At 41.1% G+C, this 19,548-nt stretch overlaps 1 protein-coding gene across 9 annotated transcripts in view; it reads right to left on the minus strand.

Annotated features, from left to right (window-relative positions):
* Positions 1 to 13,055: 13,055 nt before the first annotated feature.
* Positions 13,056 to 19,548, minus strand: part of LOC100651843 (voltage-dependent T-type calcium channel subunit alpha-1G) — a 107,699-nt gene continuing 101,206 nt past the window's right edge. For 8 of the 9 annotated variants that reach the window (XM_012313521.3, XM_048409811.1, XM_048409815.1 and 5 more), the window contains one exon: positions 13,056 to 18,761. In XM_012313521.3, the coding sequence (XP_012168911.3) occupies positions 17,670 to 18,761 (1,092 nt within the window). In that variant the 3' untranslated portion in view covers positions 13,056 to 17,669. Of the gene's footprint in view, positions 18,762 to 19,504; positions 19,531 to 19,548 lie in introns of all 9 variants that reach the window. The other variant, XM_048409813.1, reaches the window with a different exon arrangement.

The raw sequence follows: 19,548 nt of genomic DNA on the forward strand, positions 1-19,548 counted from the left end.
GTGTTTGCTACGCAATAGTTTCTTTTCAATTTTTTAAAATCACGATATTTTTGATTAAATTCGATCAAATAATCACACGCGAAAGTAATAAAATTTTATCAATTAAATTTGTACGCGATATTAGAGTCCTTGTTCGTCGATCATAATTTAAGCGGTCGTGGTAACGTAGTCTTTTATTTTTTTTTTTTTTTTTTTTTTTTTTTTTTTTTTTTATTGTTTCGAATATTCGTTTTCGGTATTAGAGTCAGTGCCTTCCTCAAGAGGATAAAGCCTCTCCTGGAACTCAAGAATGTAAGTAGTTTTATATATTGTATTTCAACTTGTCCTATTTATTATATTTTGTTTGAAATATTGTTAATTATAAAATAAGAATGGTTGATAACTTAAAAAGCTGTAAATGTTCTCTTTAAGTGAAATAAAGTCTTAAAGTCTTAACGTTAAAATGCAATAAAACTGTCCGATACGTATCAAAAATCACTGAATTGCTAAAGTTCCATGTTTTTTATTGTGCATTAACGATATTAATGATATTTTATGTTTTACTAAAGTTAATAAACCTTCATTTTTCATTATCTCCAACTTTTCAAATAATCAGTAATCACTCATCGTGTTTTGTTCTGTAATAGATTGTTCGCAACCTCCATTTCCAACACTGGACCTCACACGGTTCCTGCCTGATGTTAGTCTCCCTGATTATCCGCAGCATCCATGGTACGTCTTCTGTTTCTCCGCTTCGAACGGTGAGTCGCATGCATTTTTGTTCCTCCGGTCACTCAATCATGTCGTAGGATGAAAGGTCCGAATCGGCACGGGTGACCGGTTGTACTACGTAGAAATTTTTGCGAGCATAGTGACCGCGGGTATTTTTTATACCCGTGAGTAGTAACACTCTTTTTTCAAATTTATTAGTTTAGGATAGGTCTTCTTGCACAGCGCGATTATAATAATTAGTTTTTTAATAATTAGGTTAAACATATACACTGGAGAATATATTCGTGTTATTTATAAATGTGCATGTTAATATTTTGTATGAATATTTGCAAATGGCAAATATCTACACGAATATACCTGTATGACATACATATACTTGATCTTAAGTAATGAATTAATCGTGACAATATTAAGTCACGATCGTTTATTTCATTTCGGTTAGAATTTAAAATATGAGTCAAAATTCATTTTTTTCCGTACAAAAATGTGCAAAATTTTACGTGCAAGAAGACACTTCGCGACAGGCAGATTTTTTAATCAAAGCAATAATTTTGAACACTGCTTCTGCACTTTCGAGTATATGCTTTGATAAAGAGATCGCCTGAGATTATTTCTTTCTTAGTAATATATTTAGAGTCAATAATTCTATTTGCATGAGTCTCAGTCTTTTTCTACTAACGCTACTTTTTTCGAAATATTAAAATTTTGTTCTAATTTATTAAATTAATAAAGTAGAGTTACTTAGTTACTATTAAATTAATAAAGTAAATTTAATCAGATGCAAAGTAGTAAAATATAAACTCAAAGAACGTTAGTCCGTTAAATAAAAATTACACAAACTAATCATCTTTTTAGATCAGGATTTTCAGGTTTAACCCTTTCCGTGCCCATTGTCAGGATCTCATTCACGTGCCCAGGTGCTACTTGAATGGGAGAAAGACATTGGGCACGATGGTCTAGAATTAAGTAATGTAATAATTTCTCAGCGACTGACGATGTGTTAGTGTATCGTGCACGACGTATTTTCCACATTGTGTGTGTGTGTGTGTGTTGTTAGGCCGTGGAATTGCGTCGCTTTTTCTCATTCGTTAAAACTTCAAATATTAAAAATGTCGAGACATATATCGATTCAATTTACGTCTCGATACAATCACAATTTGTGATAATATCATCCACGCGATTAAGTGTAACCACGCTTTTTATATTGCCATAAATTACAATTATAATTCCAAGTTTACTTACATTTATTTTAACGATATCATTTCCTCAGACGTGTTTTATCACGTTTTACGCAATGGTCACTAGCCTTCGTCAGTCGATTTCAGGAAAAAGGTAAGTACCTTAGAGTGTGAATGTTGTATTAAGCTCGGGTGTCGGAGGCGTCCCGGGACGTCCTCTCTAGTGTAGGACCTTTGCGCCCGGGTGGTATGTGTGAGAACCGTGGAGTGAGTGTGTTGGTGTGCATGTTTTGCCATTTTTTAAATATAGCGTTAGGTAGGATAGGTAGTATACTTTCTGGTATGTCTGTTAATTATAAGTAGGTAGGGCCGGGCAGGTTGGCACAGTCTCTGGTCGGGTAGGCTCGTTTTCGTGTGACCAACCTGTTTCTGGAAATCTAATTTGAAAAATCGACGGTGAAACTGGCACGAGTAGAGCATGCACTCGTCTCTGGTTTTGCCTTTCGATTTTTCGAATTTCGCGGTCGCGGTCGCGAATGGGCTCGAAACGAACGTTTATTGCTCGAGCACGCACATGCGAGTGAGCAACGATCACTGTTGTGATCGTTGGTCAGTCCATATGCACTTCCATCAGCTTCCGCGGTTTATATTTTTATTTTATAAGTTTTTTTTTTTGTTTGCGATTTAGAAGTCTCGAGCTTAGATTTAAGTTTCAGCGGGCATTGCGCCCGAAGAAAGAAGAGGCTATATGCTGAAGAGGCCCGGCAAACTGCCACTCAAGAGGGCAACTACTAATGGCTCCCCATCCTCTGGGTCATCCAGAGCATGGGAAGTCATTATTGTTACTACTTTGTCACTATGCTCGATTTTAGTATTAGTAGTAGTAGTAGTAGTAGTAGTAGTAGTAGTAGTAGTCTTTGTTTTTTTGGCCGATGTATATATCGGTCCATCGTCCCATTGGGCAAATCGCGATTTTTCTTATTAGTGTTTCGACAAGTTAATTACGGGTTGTATTAGAGTTACGAAATAATATTGCTATTTTTCATTAGTGTGGCGAGAGAATGATTACGGTTTGAATTAGAGTTGCGATAAAATGATAATCGCGTTTGTTTTAGAGTTGCGAATTACGATATCGCGATTGTCTTTTGCAATTTTTAGAATTTTTTCTGTTTTTCTGTTTAAGTTGCAATACTAGGATATTTAAAGTAGCTTTTTCAAATAGTAAATAGTAATTTTCATTAAATTCACTTTAAGAATTAGCGTTGCGACATTGTTCCATCGCGAGTTCTACTTATTTTTCCTATTAGCGTTGCGATAATGAATGCTCGCGTTTTGTTAAGTAGAGTTGCGTTCACAAACTGCCCAAACCCTCCGACTGCATTTGTCGGACACTGCTCCTGGATCACATGTACAGCCTAAAGAGCTGTACAAGTGTGATCGTTCATCCGCAACCTCCTAAATGGTTGCACTGCGATCTCTCGCTATTAGTGTTGCGTATTGCTTAAATACGAGTGCGTAGATTTATACTTATTAGCGTTGCGTATCAGATATCGGGAATTTTCAGATTTTTCTTTCTTTTTCTTTTTAATAGTAGATTAATTGATATTGCAGATATAACGAAGCACTCGTCGCGTTTGATTTTGAGAATTTTCTGCTTCATAAATATTAGTAGTAAATTAGCGTTGCGAAACAAGAATATTCAGTTCCACTCTCGACGTGTTGATCGGGTTTATATAGAGTGGAAGACGATTGAATTTTAGTAGCCCTTCTGGCTACTGCTTTGTTACTTTTTCAGCGCCCCTTATTACTACGTTTATTACTGAAAATACTGCTATAAGACATATTCCTTTGTCAGCGTTAACGTTACCATGACTGCTAAAATACAGAACTTTATTACGAATGTATAATATATATATATATATATATTTACATGTATGAAATTGTGAGCGATTTCATGCGCAACAAAGTATTATAATGAAATATCTTAATGTTGCTATGAAGGCTTGAAATATTTTTTAAAATTTAATTCATTGCAATTGGAATTAGTGCCGGTGATTGTTCGTTCTTAGAACCATAACTTTTAGAATTTTTTCGACCGCGATATTTTCACTTCAATCTTTTAACAGTAATGTAGAATTTTATAAATATTCGAATTTCATTTGCACGAAACAAAAGTTTCGTCACAAAACAAAGACATCGTCACGTCTGTAGCAAAAATTCTGCAAAAAATGACTTATGCACATACCTTTCGGTTTATTATGTTGCAAATCACTATGTGGTTGTAGAAAATAACAGATACTGTTAAAAGTTAAAAGATAAAGCAAGTGATTGTATAATAACCGGGGTTTCTCTCATCTTAGTTATTCCAAATGAATTTTTCAATTTTTAATTCAGTTTAAATTCAATTACTTAAAATTCTTGTTTCCAACGTAACCCTAGTTTCGATTAAAAGATACACATGATTCTCTATATTTGCTAAAATTCAATCAATAGTAATTTGATCTATAATTGACCATTATTAATAGTTTATTTTTCATAAAATGTTTCATAAAATGTTCTCGTTTTAAAGATGTCTGTTTCTTCCATATACCAAATCCAGTAAATGAGTTTGTTTCGGATTTATCAATTTACAGAAAATACGTTTCAGTTACATATATGAACATTTCATAGCATATTAAATATGTATGCTAGATGCCCAAATGATTTTTCTTCGATCGTCTGATTGTTCAGGCTTCTTCCCGTTTTCCCATTTTTAAAAGAAGCATATCGCGGTCACGTTGGAGTATATAACTTTTCGATATCTTCATAAGTTTAGTACAACGAGTCGTATGTCTCTTTTGCAAAACTCTAAATTGTATATACAGTTTCAGTACTTTCATTTCCTTTCTGTGGTTCCAAGTTAGACATAAGTACCATTCATACCGAATGTTGTCAGTACGGTTGCGAATTATTGTACAATGTTTGTACCGATCGATGTAATTGTTTTCGCAGATTAATCAGTTGATTAATTTTCAGAAAACGACTACATTGATAAGTACAAACATTGCACAATAATTCGATACCAAGCTCAGAATCACGCTAATACAGTCCATTTTGGATTACGAAAAGCCACGAAGAGAATTTTGGATAATCTAAACTGGACTGCAACGTGGGACGACATTGGAAACCGTGGGACGACATTGGACACCGTGGGACGCCGCTGGAAACCGTAGAACACCGTTGGTCCAGTGTAGATCACCAAAAAACGCGAAAAGAATTTTGGATGATCTAGACTGGACTGCAACGTGGGACACCGTGGGATTCCATTGGTCCAGTGTGGATCTCCAAAAGCCGCGAAAAGAATTTTGGATGATCTACACTGGACTGCAACGTGGGACACCTTTGTTTCAGTGTGCATCTCCAAAAGCCGCGAAAAGAATTTTGGATGATCTACACTGGACTGCAACGTGGGACACCATTGGTTCAGTGTGGATCTCCAAATGCCGCGAAAAGAATTTTGGATGATCTACACTGGACTGCACCGTTGGACACCGTTGGACATCGTTGGACACCGTTGGTCCAGTGTAGATCACCAAAAAACGCGAAAAGAATTTTGGATGATCTACACTGGACTGCACCGTTGGACATCGTTGGACACCGTTGGACATCGTTGGACACCGTTGGACATCGTTAGACACCGTTGGACATCGTTGGACATCGTTGGACACCGTTGGACATCGTTGGACATCGTTGGACACCGTTGGACATCGTTGGACATCGTTGGACACCGTTGGACATCGTTGGACACCGTTGGACACCGTTGGACACCGTTGGACACCGTTGGACACCGTTGGACACCGTTGGACACCGTTGGACATCGTTGGACACCGTTGGTCCAGTGTAGATCACCAAAAAACGCGAAAAGAATTTTGGATGATCTACACTGGACTGCACCGTTGGACATCGTTGGACATCGTTGGACACCGTTGGACATCGTTGGACACCGTTGGACATCGTTAGACACCGTTGGACACCGTTGGACACCGTTGGACATCGTTGGACACCGTTGGACACCGGTGGACACCGTTGGACACCGTTGGACACCGTTGGACATCGTTGGACATCGTTGGACACCGTTGGACATCGTTGGACACCGTTGGACGACGTTGGACATCGTTGGACATCGTTGGACATCGTTGGACACCGTTGGACACCGTTGGACACCGTTGGACATCGTTGGACATCGTTGGACACCGTTGGACATCGTTGGACACCGTTGGACATCGTTGGACACCGTTGGACACCGTTGGACATCGTTGGACACCGTTGGACATCGTTGGACACCGTTGGACATCGTTGGACACCGTTGGACACCGTTGGACACCGTTGGACACCGTTGGACACCGTTGGACACCGTTGGACACCGTTGGACACCGTTGGACATCGTTGGACATCGTTGGACACCGTTGGACGACGTTGGACATCGTTGGACATCGTTGGACATCGTTGGACATCGTTGGACACCGTTGGACACCGTTGGACACCGTTGGACATCGTTGGACATCGTTGGACACCGTTGGACATCGTTGGACACCGTTGGACATCGATGGACACCGTTGGACGACGTTGGACATCGTTGGACATCGTTGGACACCGTTGGACACCGTTGGACACCGTTGGACATCGTTGGACACCGTTGGTCCAGTGTAGATCACCAAAAAACGCGAAAAGAATTTTGGATGATCTACACTGGACTGCACCGTTGGACACCGTTGGACATCGTTGGACACCGTTGGACATCGTTAGACACCGTTGGACACCGTTGGACACCGTTGGACACCGTTGGACATCGTTGGACAACGTTGGACATCGTTGGACACCGTTGGACATCGTTGGACACCGTTGGACATCGTTGGACACCGTTGGACACCGTTGGACACCGTTGGACACCGTTGGACATCGTTGGACACCGTTGGTCCAGTGTAGATCACCAAGAAACGCGAAAAGAATTTTGGATGATCTACACTGGACTACACCGTTGGACATCGTTGGACATCGTTGGACACCGTTGGACATCGTTGGACACCGTTGGACATCGTTAGACACCGTTGGACACCGTTGGACATCGTTGGACACCGTTGGACACCGTTGGACACCGTTGGACACCGTTGGACATCGATGGACACCGTTGGACGACGTTGGACGACGTTGGACACCGTTGGTCCAGTGTAGATCACCAAAAAACGCGAAAAGAATTTTGGATGATCTACCCTGGACTGCACCGTTGGACATCGTTGGACATCGTTGGACACCGTTGGACATCGTTGGACACCGTTGGACATCGTTAGACATCGTTGGACATCGTTGGACACCGTTGGACACCGTTGGACACCGTTGGACATCGTTGGACATCGTTGGACACCGTTGGACATCGTTGGACACCGTTGGACATCGTTAGACACCGTTGGACACCGTTGGACATCGTTGGACATCGTTGGACACCGTTGGACACCGTTGGACGACGTTGGACATCGTTGGACATCGTTGGACACCGTTGGACACCGTTGGACACCGTTGGACACCGTTGGACATCGTTGGACACCGTTGGACGACGTTGGACACCGTTGGACATCGTTGGACATCGTTGGACACCGTTGGACACCGGGGGACACCGTTGGACATCGTTGGACATCGTTGGACACCGTTGGACACCGGGGGACACCGTAGAATGCGAGCGTTTTAGGCTTAATTAATCGTAAGATAGATACCTATGTTAAGTTCATTGTGAGCTCATTCTGTACAAAGATACTTATCCATCTTGGGACGAAAAAAGAAAAATCTCGTCTCTCTCCCGTCGCTTATCACACTGGAGAAATTGTACTCGCGATTTGTCGGTTCGCGATCACTCAGTTCTTTCAAACTGTCGCGTGGCGTACTCGCTCGCGCGTATCCCGGGTGCGTGCGGGTCAACGTGCACTAGATAACTCTTTGGATTCGTAAGACGGCACAAGGACATCTCACTCTTGGTGACTGCTCGACGTTTGCATCGCGTCACGGGTGTCACGTAAAAATAAAGAGAAATTTTATAAGGAAGAAGAAAACTTTATTTTTACTTCGTTTATACACTTATAAGACACTTCCGAGCTCTAGCTCTCATCGAGATAGACGAAACAATGATTATTAATTAAACCTCTTAACGCGGTGTCCATCATTCTTTGAAAGGTAGCGGGTGCGTTCTTGAGCCCGAATGGCATTCTGTTATAGTGAAAGTGCCCTTGTGGTGTGCTAAATGCGGTGTACTTCCTCGAATTCTCATCCATGGGTATTTGGTGGAATCCCGAGGATAAGTCTAAAGCGGAGAAATATTTTGCGTTCCCTAGTTGCGATAGTATATCGGCAATGTCGGGTAATGGATATGCGTCTTGGTCCGTTAATTCGTTTAACTTCCGAAAGTCAATCACTATTCGCCACTTTTGTTTCCCCGACGCGTCGATTTTCTTTGGGACGACCCAGACGGGAGAGTTATAGGGAGAGTCGGAGGGTTCTATAATCTTTTTGTCTAACATTTCCGTCATTTGTTTGTTTATTTCGATTTTATGGTGTTCGGGAGGACGGTAGGATTTTACGTTGATGATTTTATCTTCTTTCAATGTAATGGAATGTTTAGCAAGAGATGTACACGGTAATGTTTCGCTGTCTAAATTAAATACATCCATGTAATAGAGAAGAATCTTTTCTATAGGTTCTCTGAAAGGTTTTTCTATGTGCGATAGTCGAATCGAAGATTTGAATTTTGGGATTTGATCTATGGTATTTGTATTTTCGATAATGTTAGAAACTTGAATTGAGGACTTACCACCATTGATAAAGCACACTGGCGTTGGCTTCCCTTCGAGGTATACAATTTTTTGAATGGTTTCTCCTGGTGCAAGGGTTGGTTCTTGTTGCAGCAGAAGGGTGTTGTTATCTAATTTCAATGTTTCGTTGGAGAGTTCGAATCGATATTGATTCAAACCGGGTAAGCCTAATACGCCATCTTCTATAATTGGGAAATCGTCATCTATTAAAGAGAAGTCTATCTTTTTGTCGAACAAATTCAATTTGACTTTGGAATTAGATTCGTATTCGGAATGTCCCATGGAGAATTTCTTTGTGTCTGGTATTGTTGTCTTTCCTGGGTAGCAAGCACCTTTGTTTAAGCAAGTTGATTCCTGCCCCGGAGTCAACGAGAAATCGCAATCCTGGTCGTCCTGGTAATTGTAATAGTATTGTGGGTAATCTTCCTGAGGTAGCATTGTTAATTCTGATTGTTCTTGAACGTGGTTTATTCCTGGAGGGGCTTTTCTTTGAGGCGGTATCCGAAAATTTTGGCATTGATTGGGAAGGTGTCCCAATCGATTGCATTTGGGATATTTCGCTTAATGGTCTGTTCCCAAACTTCGTAAAATTGTTCGTTCTTGGTAGAATAATTTGTGTGAGTGGAGTTTTATTATTTGTGTTACTTGTAATAGCGAAGCGATTGTCTACTGGATGAAAAGCCTGGTTACGATAAAATGGCGGGGCGGTTGTCTGTCGCGTCATTTGTCTGCGAGAGCTGTGCTCGCGAAAGTATCTTTCCATATTCATTGCTTTCCTTTCTGCTTCGATGAGATTTGGGGGGAGATTAACCATTAGCGTCTGCCCTATTTCTGTACGAAGGCCTCTTACATAGTCGGTCACAGAGTCCATGTATAGTTGCTCGTTCATCACCCGTCGAGTTGGTTCGGCTCTATACTCGTTGGTAATGCTGTGTTGGAGTTTGTTAAAAACACTTCGAAATCTGATGTTATAGTTTTGCACGCTTTCGGTTAATCCTTGCCTCATTCCTCTTAATTCGTCCTGTTGTTCTCTCACTGATACTTGCGCAGCTACATTACGTCTCAATGCTTCGTACAGAGATTCGAATTCGGTAATACGAATATTGCGGATTGCCATTGCGGCTTTTCCTACAATCTTCTCTATTTTAATCATTTTTAGTAATAGTGTTGGTTCGCTACACATTATTCTTACTTCTTGTATTTCATGAATAAAATCCCCACGTCTATATCATCCTCTCCGTTTAATATCGGAATGCATTTTAATGCACTCTCAGCTTTTAGCTCTGGTTGCGTATATTGTTCAGGAAAAGTCCTTTCCCAGGATGGTTGAGGTGGTGTTTGAAGTAATGGGCGAGGTTCTCGAAGGACCGATTGATCTTTAGCGGTGTGGGTTACTTCGTCTACGGTTATTAGGGAACTGGCCTCCGATAAATTTCCCGTTTTTGTGTTTGCTACAACTTCATCCATACGCAGTGTAAGCATACTCATTTGTTGGGTCAGTCTCTCATTTTGCTTCTGCATTGCATCAAGCAAAGCTTTAACTGTTGGGTCTATTCCGCTGTTAGTTAAAGCGGCGCTAACAGTTTCGGTTTTGTCTTCTCGTGGCGTTGCCATTGTTACACTAATTGTGCTGTCTGTTCTCGATCTGTATTTGACAAAAGAATCCAGGGCTTGCTCACCTTGATCGTTTAACCCGTAGGAAAGGTTTCGTTGCGGTGTTCCTTTGTCGAAACGTCGAAAGTGTCTGCTCTGTTACAGTGGTCCACTGATCCTCAATCTTCAAAGTTGACCGTAGCCCGAAATGCGTAATTTCGTTCTCTTGAAGTTGATGGATCCTGGCAGGATCGCCAAAATGTCACGTAAAAATAAAGAGAAATTTTATAAGGAAGAAGAAAACTTTATTTTTCTTCGTTTATACACTTATAAGACACTTGGACTTTTTCATCTTGGTCTTTTTCGACGGGCCTATCACATCCATAGCGATTTTGTCGTTAGATTCTAACGGGGTGTCGGTTATCTGTGGTTCCCCCTTTCCTCTTATCCGAGTAGTCTTTGATGTTTGACATGTCGCGCAAGTTCCTATTCTGCCTTTTATTCTGTCTATTAGGTGTGGGATATTATATTTGCCTCGGATTCTGTCGTACGTCTTTTGTATTCCGGGATGTCCTACCAAGTCATGATTTTCTTTTAGTACTTGTTCTATTTCCTCTTCGCTTAAACTCTGTATTGGTTCGTAAGCAAATTCTAGGAAAACAGGCGAAACAGGAATCGAGTTATGGTCAATACTTGGGCTGTCCGCTAATCCATCGGGTTATCCGGTGCACGGGGGTACGTCGCGTAAGTTTGTTAGTTCGTTCGTTAGCTTCATTTTCTTTCATTCGTTCCAAGTTAGATAAATGTGTCTTTGATACCGAATGCTGCCAGTAGGGATACCAATTATTGTACAATATTTGTACTGATCTATGTAATCGGTGTGTGGGAGATAGCTGTGGCGTTATGTATGATTTGCTCGACGTTTGTAAAGATTCATGTAAGCGCTGCGTTGGAAATATGTGTTTCGCAGTTAGGGTACGAAACAACTATTTCTTTACGCAGGCCCATGGTCAAGTAGAGTCGTAACTCGACATTCTGCCAATGGGTTGAATGTCGAGATGGATGTATAAAGATAAAGAAGCCATGGGCGGGTCTCTTGCGTAGTCACCTCCGCGTGGTGAGACCTGGTAATTGGCATCGTTTTCCAAAAAATTAATCAGTTGATTAATCTTTGGAAAACGATACCAAGCTAAGAACTACGCAGCAGTCCGGTTTGTATCTCCAAATGCCGCGAACAGAATTTTGGATGATACAGACTGGGCTGCACCGTAGGTCACCGTGGGACAACGTTGGACAACGTGGGACAACGCGACGGCTTCTATTGTCTGACCGTAAAGGCCCAAGCGTCGTTAGAGAAACCCTCAATAAACCTAAGACCCACCATAAACCGAGTTTCATTAGCTTGCAGGAACCTTGAATCCTGCAAGTATTTTGGGTTTATATGTGGTACTTAAAAAAGTCATTAGGTCTATTGAGAGTGCTTAAAGATTACGGAGAAAGCTGGTATTTATAACGGGAAAAACTGGTAATTATATGATAGAGAAAACCAGGCATTTATAGAATCGAAATGTCTGGATTTTCCCACGAGTCATGCCGATGGGATGCTTACATCTCCCATCTTCAAGCGTTAACGTCTTAGCCAATGGGTAGCGCGGATTCTTGTCCTCATCTTTCCTAACTAAAAATGTAAGCAACGAATCCGCGTTCTTCGTTTAAAGGGCACACCCATACCGATCTTTCCTCCCTAATTACATCAGAACGAACTTTAGAGTATTTCTTCGGCTCTCACGGTGCCTAGAGTTCCTGCATTTCCTACAACTCTCACCGTTCCTACATCTCTAAGAGGTTTCCATCATCTCTCGCGGTGCCCACAAGTCCGACAGCTCCTATCACTCTCTCATCGAAGAATAATCCTTCTCTTCATTATCTGTATCTTAACCAACGGCGTTACTACTTTGTATGATTGTATAAAGTGTTGGAAATATATATACTTTAATTCTGTGAACCACAGTGTTATACTAACTGAATCACCCCTATTATCCTAACCGAAATCAGGGGATCGAACTATTCGTGGTGTCCATTATTGCAATCGTAACGGGAATTTACGACTCTCGTTGACGCGTATTCTAACGACCGCGTCTCCCCGCGATAGCTCGAAAATACACTAGGCGTTCGTATCAATGTATCTATGGTATATTACATTAGTGAAATATAATTCAGATATAATTTAGAAGTGTAACTAATAATACGTACTTTTGGTATTTAGTAAGATATAAATAAGTATTTTAAGTATTAAATTTATTTATAAGTATATTAAGTAAGAGTATTTTAATATCGAATAATTCCATCCAAACTTTTTATGGATTTCTATGAGTAAGCAGGTTTAATGTTCAATCTACCATTTCTTTTGCAAAACGTCGCGAGGGTCGTTTACATCTCTAAATTTCACGATCTTCTTGCTTGTTGGTCAAGGTCTACGACTTTTACAATATAAACTATCACCCATGTGTGTCTTTCGATTTGGGAATCATTGCGCCCCGTTGTTTAGGCTGACCTTCTTTCGTTCGTGTAAGGAGGTTTGCCCGCGTGCAGGCACTTGAATTTCCTTACACCTGTAGCCGAACACCCTGTATATATCTTTCTTTTCTATTACGCAAAATTAAGCTCTAGAAATCCAAAGCGTTCACTAAATTAAAAACAAAATGGAAGGGAAAGTAATAAATAAAAAGTCATGAAGTCAATTCAACGTAATCGTCATTCAATTTATTACATTTGTACATATTTAGTCTTGTTCTACGCTTCTATCGTCGTGTTCCTCCATTCTCTCGCACATTCGCACTCACGCATTCAACCTTTCTCTCCACCTCTCTCCAATACTCTCATTTTCTCTCTCTTCCCTTTCCTAATTTTTCCCTTTCTTTTTTCGAAATTCAACCGAACATTCGCGTGGCTAGACTTCTCCCCGAAAAAATTCACGTATACGCACATGTACGCATCAGACAGACAAAAAGGACGCTTCTCGGCGGTCGTATGGACCATGCCTGGTACACGTTACTGTTGTAATTAAAATAGCACGATACATTTGAGGGCGGCTAGCCATTCTTCGTTTTATTTCTTTTTTTTTTCTTTTTTCTTTATTTTACATTTTCTCTTTTTCCCTCTACCGTCTTCTTCCTTATTCCCCCTGGCTTTCATCGCGTTTCTTCCTTACCCTTCCTCCTCCATTATTGTTCTTTTTTTACCTCTTTATATCTGTTTCTTCCTTCTCTTTTTTTGTAATTTTTTCTCTCTTTTATTTCTTTTTTGTTACTTTTCATTTATTGGTTTTCCTTTTTTTTTCTTAAATAGACGATTACGCACTGCCTCGTTCAGGGGCGAAGAACAGACTCGAGAGGCACGCGGCAACAAGTACACTGAATAACACGTTTAATAACTCTGATGTACGTGCGCGTGCACGATTTCATCTCTTGTACTTATTATTCACGTAACTATGTGTATATATACGTATATGTGTTCACGTATGTATGTACGCATATATGTATATACTCTTCATTTTGTTAATTTTATTCGTTTATATTTTTCTTCCATTTCTCCCACTTTTCATTTTCCACTTTCCTTCTCTTTATTCTAACACAACTTCCCTTTCTTCTTCTCTTTCGTCTTCATCGGATTCTCTCGCGGATAGAAATTGTTCCATCGCCATGTTGCGCACATACGTAAGTAGATTCGCCTTTTCTTCTCTCTTTTACTCATCTTTTTACCTCTCTTTCGCATCTTCTAAACTCTTCGCTTGCTTTTTACCGTCTGTTTCGCTAAACAAATACTCGTGCAACTGAACGGCGAATTCTCGCGCGCTGTCGCACGATTCATCCCGTGGCTAGAGTAAACTATAATTCGGAGGTCAGTCGTCTAACGCTATCGAGCTATCGAAACTCGGTCGTGGTGCCAGAGAGACGCGCGTTATACGTTAATCATGTACGTGTATCGTGTATATATATATACACACGCATTTATATATGTATATATATATGTATATTATACGGATACATTATAATCTAGGAGTTCTGATTAAAAGGTCCAAGGAAGTCCAATACGCCACCATTACGAATAGTTTCATCTCGACGAACAACTTGACTCTACGTTTCCGTGACACGTTCTTCTTCCTTTCCTTCATTTCTTCGTTATCTATTCCTTACGATTAATGAATCGCATCGATCCCTCCCCGTCCCATAAATTCATCAGAAATTTATTGACTCGTTTAACGTAACAATTTCGAATGGGTAATCGCAACAACCAGAACATTGGAGCGGAGATCCCTCGTTTTTACATAAGTCGTAAGAGTAGAATAGGCGTGATTGTGCGTACAAGATTTACATTAGACCTTTTAAACGGAGTAAGTTTCGACTATGAACAGTCCATACCACTACGTAGTTTCGTTTACTATCGGGATCGTACGATAGATCGATCGATGACGAAAGGGTCCGCCGAAATCTATCCGCCGTCGTACGTTTCGCTAACGATTGTCACTCTCGTCGGACGATTAACGATTAACAGGTAATTGAAACAAATTGATCGCTCCCACAGCGATTATTAATTAACAGCTGTCTCGATTTAACAGGTTCAACGAGTTACACAAACAGACTATTATTATTTATAGCGTTGGTAATAGTTCGTTACGCCTATGATTATCGAACGATCGAAGTAACACGTAACACGCGAGGCAGCTGATAATCGATCATATTGGAACCGAAGGTTGTTTCTTTCGTTCGATCGATCGATCGATCGTTCGGTTCAGTCGCGTGACTATCGTTTTTTTCTTTTTTCATATTCTTTTTTTTTCTTTTTTTCTTTTAAAAAGCAACGTGGCGCACAGCGCTCGTTAACGTTTTAGCAACCTATGAAACTTCGAGTCAACGAAGAGAGATCACCAATTGCCTTTGATCGTTCGAAGCGCGGGCACCACCACCGCACGAAGGTTCGTCAACGTCCGTCAACGTTAGAAGGCATAGAATTTTTTTACTTTATACTTGCACTCTTCTTTTACTTTTATTTAATTACTCCTTCTTTCTCTTCTCCTTAATTTTTTTTTTCTTTTACTATTTTTTCTTCATTTCTAATTTGTTGAATTTATCCCCGACAATCGTTAAATATTACCGCACGCGGTAGTATCAAAATAAACCACACCGAGTGTATAGTATAGAATATTCGTAAGTGTATGTATGTACAGTAGAGTTTCTTCTATCGTATTTATATATTTGTGTTTATTATATTTATTTTTTTATTTTTTCTTTTATTTCTCACTTCAAACCATAGTTCCGCGCTCGTCCTCGTTTTATGTTCCTTTCATTTTATTTTTATTAAAAAGTCGCACTACCATTCGTTTCGTATTTTCCTGTTTCTTTAATCGCTGCTTCATCTTTGCTCTTTGCTCTCTGCTTGTCGTCCTGCTATATTCGCTCCCTTCATTTACCCTTGTAGCGCTTTTTTGTTCTCTCTCACTCTCTCTCTCTCTCTCTCACTCTCTCACTCTCTCTTTCTCTCTATTTTTTTTTATATAGGAAATACACTACGATTAAAGTATATCACAGATGTTAACGAGAAGAACGTTCTAGAACGCGAGAAAGAAACGAAGAGAAGGAAACGAAGAGAATACTCGACTCATCGTCAGTCGCCGCAGGATTTATTCGGAAGTACACGGCAGCTGGTGTCGTCATAGCTTTCCACGTGAACCTGTCCAAGTTAATACCAATTGACATAGAGATTATAGATTGTACGAGTTTCAATTTGTATTAAAGATTATCACAACGTCGGATTTAGTCTTAAGTTCCTAATCGTATTTACCTCGAGCTCCGAGTTAATCGTCGAGTTTGCTTGTTTTGTTCCGTTATATAGAGTTAGCGCGAAAGAGGTGACAAAAATACCATTATAATCGACTAAACTATGAACTGGCTGTTTATTACTTTAGCCAATCGTAACAATATTTGTTCGGCCTCCCTATTCTTCCCCCGTTTCGACCACGCACCACGTTGGTTCTGAGAATATTTAATTACGAAGCTCTTAACGTCTATTGTTAATACACGAGATTTTTTATTCCGTTTGTTCTTCCTGTCTCTCCGCAGCTAAAATCTCCGTTCCGCGATAAGACTACGCTACTTTTTATTCTGTTTTCCTAATTTCTTTTATAGTCCGAAACTGCTTTTTTTTTTATCTAGATTTTCTGGCACTTCGGTAATGACCATTCGCGTTCGTGCTCTTCTCCCTTTCATCGCGTTTATGCTTCATTTTCCCTCATTGTTTTCCGTGTGTTCGGTTTGGCACCTTTCTGTTTCTCCGTCGAGAGCTACCCACGATCCGCCGCGGCTCTCGAAACATTCCTGCGAACGACACGCGTTATTTATTCGACGAGCTGGAGAAAAAGGAAAGGCGAGAAAGTGTGGTCCGATTAATTGCAATTGTCGCGTAGACTCGACAAATTTGTTTTTTTTCTTTTTTTTTTTTTTTTTTTTTTTACCTAACGACTACATAAATTCCCTAATTATTGACGCAGAACTACGTCGTTCTTCATCCTACCAATTCCTACGGATCGACTTCCACGGTGTATTTTTTAACGGAACGTAAGATCAGTTCCGCTGGCAATAATAGATTGTCATAGGTTTTTCATTTCTTTTTTTTTCATTTCTTCTGATTCTCTTTTCTTTTTTTTTTTTTTTTCTTTGGTTGCCCTCGCTTGTCGTTTGCACGCGCGTTCAGCCATTCGCTAACATTCGCGCACACGCTATCTCTCATTCACATCTCTCATCCCTTCGAACTATTCCATTTTGCGCGCTGAAAACACACAATTGTTCTATCCGTGATCGAACACGTTCTTCGATTCCCATAGATCTTCGCTTTCGGTTACTCGCTCGACTAACAGCGAATCCGTTTACCTGCCCAGAAAACGCCATCCATCCACCCTTCCGATGTTCCCGATCTTCCCTAAACCTCCTGCTCCCTATCTTTGGCAAGTTCACGGCGGCAAAGTTACTAGAATATAACGACTATATTGTCATGCACTACAGTCTTTCTTAGAGCCCAAACATTGAACCCTCGCAGAACCCTCCATGGTACTTTGCCGTGGATACCATGGTCGGCTAGCAGTTGCATAGAAATCTATACTGTTTCTCGGTAGAACCGATTACTTTGCTTTTTGTTTTCTTTTTTTTTGGTATTTTTCTTTTTTTTCTTTTTAGAATCCGTTTATCTAAACTTCAGATAGGAGTGTAGATCGCGCGACGACCATTCGATCTTGAACTTTAAGAACGATCCAAGGGTGCACCGGAACACGCTCTATCGAATCTATCGGACCTCCCCTTCATTCTTCTCTTAAGCCGGATTCATCATGGACCGCGGTGACGGACGAAACGTCCGACTCCTCGTCCAGCGTCTCCTCGTCCAGCATGTCCTCGTCCAGCGTGTCCTCGTTGGAGGACACCGTGCACTGGTTGTCGCTGCTCATCGAGTCGATATCGTCCACGTATATGCGAACGTCCGAGCCAATAGTCGTGCAAACCGCTTCCGGTATATTTACCACGGCGATTCCGTTCCTGTTACCGCTTCCACTAGCGTCACCGCTTCCACTAGCGCCACCGCTTCCACTGGCGCCACCGCTTCCACTCGCGCTTCCACTCGCGCTTGTACTCGCGCTTGCATTCGCGCTTGCATTCGCGCTTGCATTCGCGCTTCCACTCGCGCTTGTACTCGCGTTTGCATTCGCTCTTGCATTCGCGCTTGTACTCGCGCTTGCATTCGCGCTTGCATTCGCGCTTCCACTCGCGCTTGTACTCGCGCTTGCACTCGCGCTTTCGCTCGTGCTCACGCTCGTGCTCGCGCTCGTGCTTGCCATCATGCTGTCGCTCATGTTACCGGTCGATATCGGCGACACCTCCTCCGATCGTTGCTCGGTGACGTATACGTAGCTGCCCGTATGAATCGACGGAGGGTATTGGTCACCGACACTGGCCGTCATTCCCAGGGAATTTCCGCACTTGAGCTTGGATGGTCTCCTTTCGTTAATGATCGACTGCACGTCAAGATCATCCGTCGGTGGAGCAGATACCCGTCGCTCGTTATTCGTTTTCTTAGAATCGTCCAATTTGTTGCTAGCCTTCGATGCACCGTTTTCCGTGTGATCGTTCGACACGCTCGGCGTTCTGGAAGGAGCGTTGCTCGCGGTACCGACGCTCGCGTTCGTGTCGGACTGTGACTGCGTGTCGCTCGATGGCCTGCGACTCAACGTTGCCTTGGACGGGTAAATAGTGGCCGTTGGCAAAAGATAACGTTCGCTGCTTAGTTTAGGACAGGCTAGCGTGGCTACCGAGCCGGCCGGTGACACCGGGGAAGAACTCGTTGAAGGTTTGATCACGCTCAACAAACACTTGTTCTCTTGTCCGTTGCTGCTGGTCGCCTGCCAACGTAAATTAGCATATATTAATCGATGAGAAATCACGATGGTTAATTGCTTTGTGAATAGCGATGGAAATTAAATGTGCCAGAGTGTGTTGCTTTTTGGAATTCACTTTGAGATGTAGGATTCTTTGTGGAGGTAAATGATGATTTTTCTTTTCTTTCTTATTTTTTCTCTTTTTTTTTTTTTGTGAGGAGTTTAACACTGAAAGGAGTTTAAAGGTAAAAAGGTAAAGTATTAAATGAAACGACGGAAACTATGTTTAACAATAAAATAATTAGCGTGACAAATGAGTTTGCATTTGACGCCTTGATGTGCACGGTAATTGAAAATTTGTATAGAACGATAAACACATTACTATGCGTGTACTATACGGTTGAAATAGTATTACGCAGGCTATCGAGAAGTCGCATCGATCAACTCCATCGATCGAGAAACAAGAAAAGGGACGACGTTGTAAAGGCTCTTTTTTTACATTCATCTCGGAATTTCCTATTGTTCGTGTCTTATTGTTCTCGCAATGAACAGACTCACGCGAGTATGTAGTTTGTTTTCTAAAAATTAAACTTTGATCGTCTACTTATGTAAGAAAGATGAGAAATTGGTAAAAATTAGAGTTGATCAGTTTGGCTTCTGGGAAGCTTCTCGTATGTGCTCGGAACGCAAAGCATAGAACAACAAACGGGTCATCACGTGCTATTTTCTTTTTACTTTATCGATTTATCTGCAAACTGAAAACTTACTTGTAACTGTTAACAAAATTGCCTACCTAAGGGAAATAAAATTA

Source organism: Bombus terrestris, chromosome 11 (assembly GCF_910591885.1).
Source record: "Bombus terrestris chromosome 11, iyBomTerr1.2, whole genome shotgun sequence".
NCBI classification, from domain to species: Eukaryota; Metazoa; Arthropoda; class Insecta; order Hymenoptera; family Apidae; genus Bombus; species Bombus terrestris.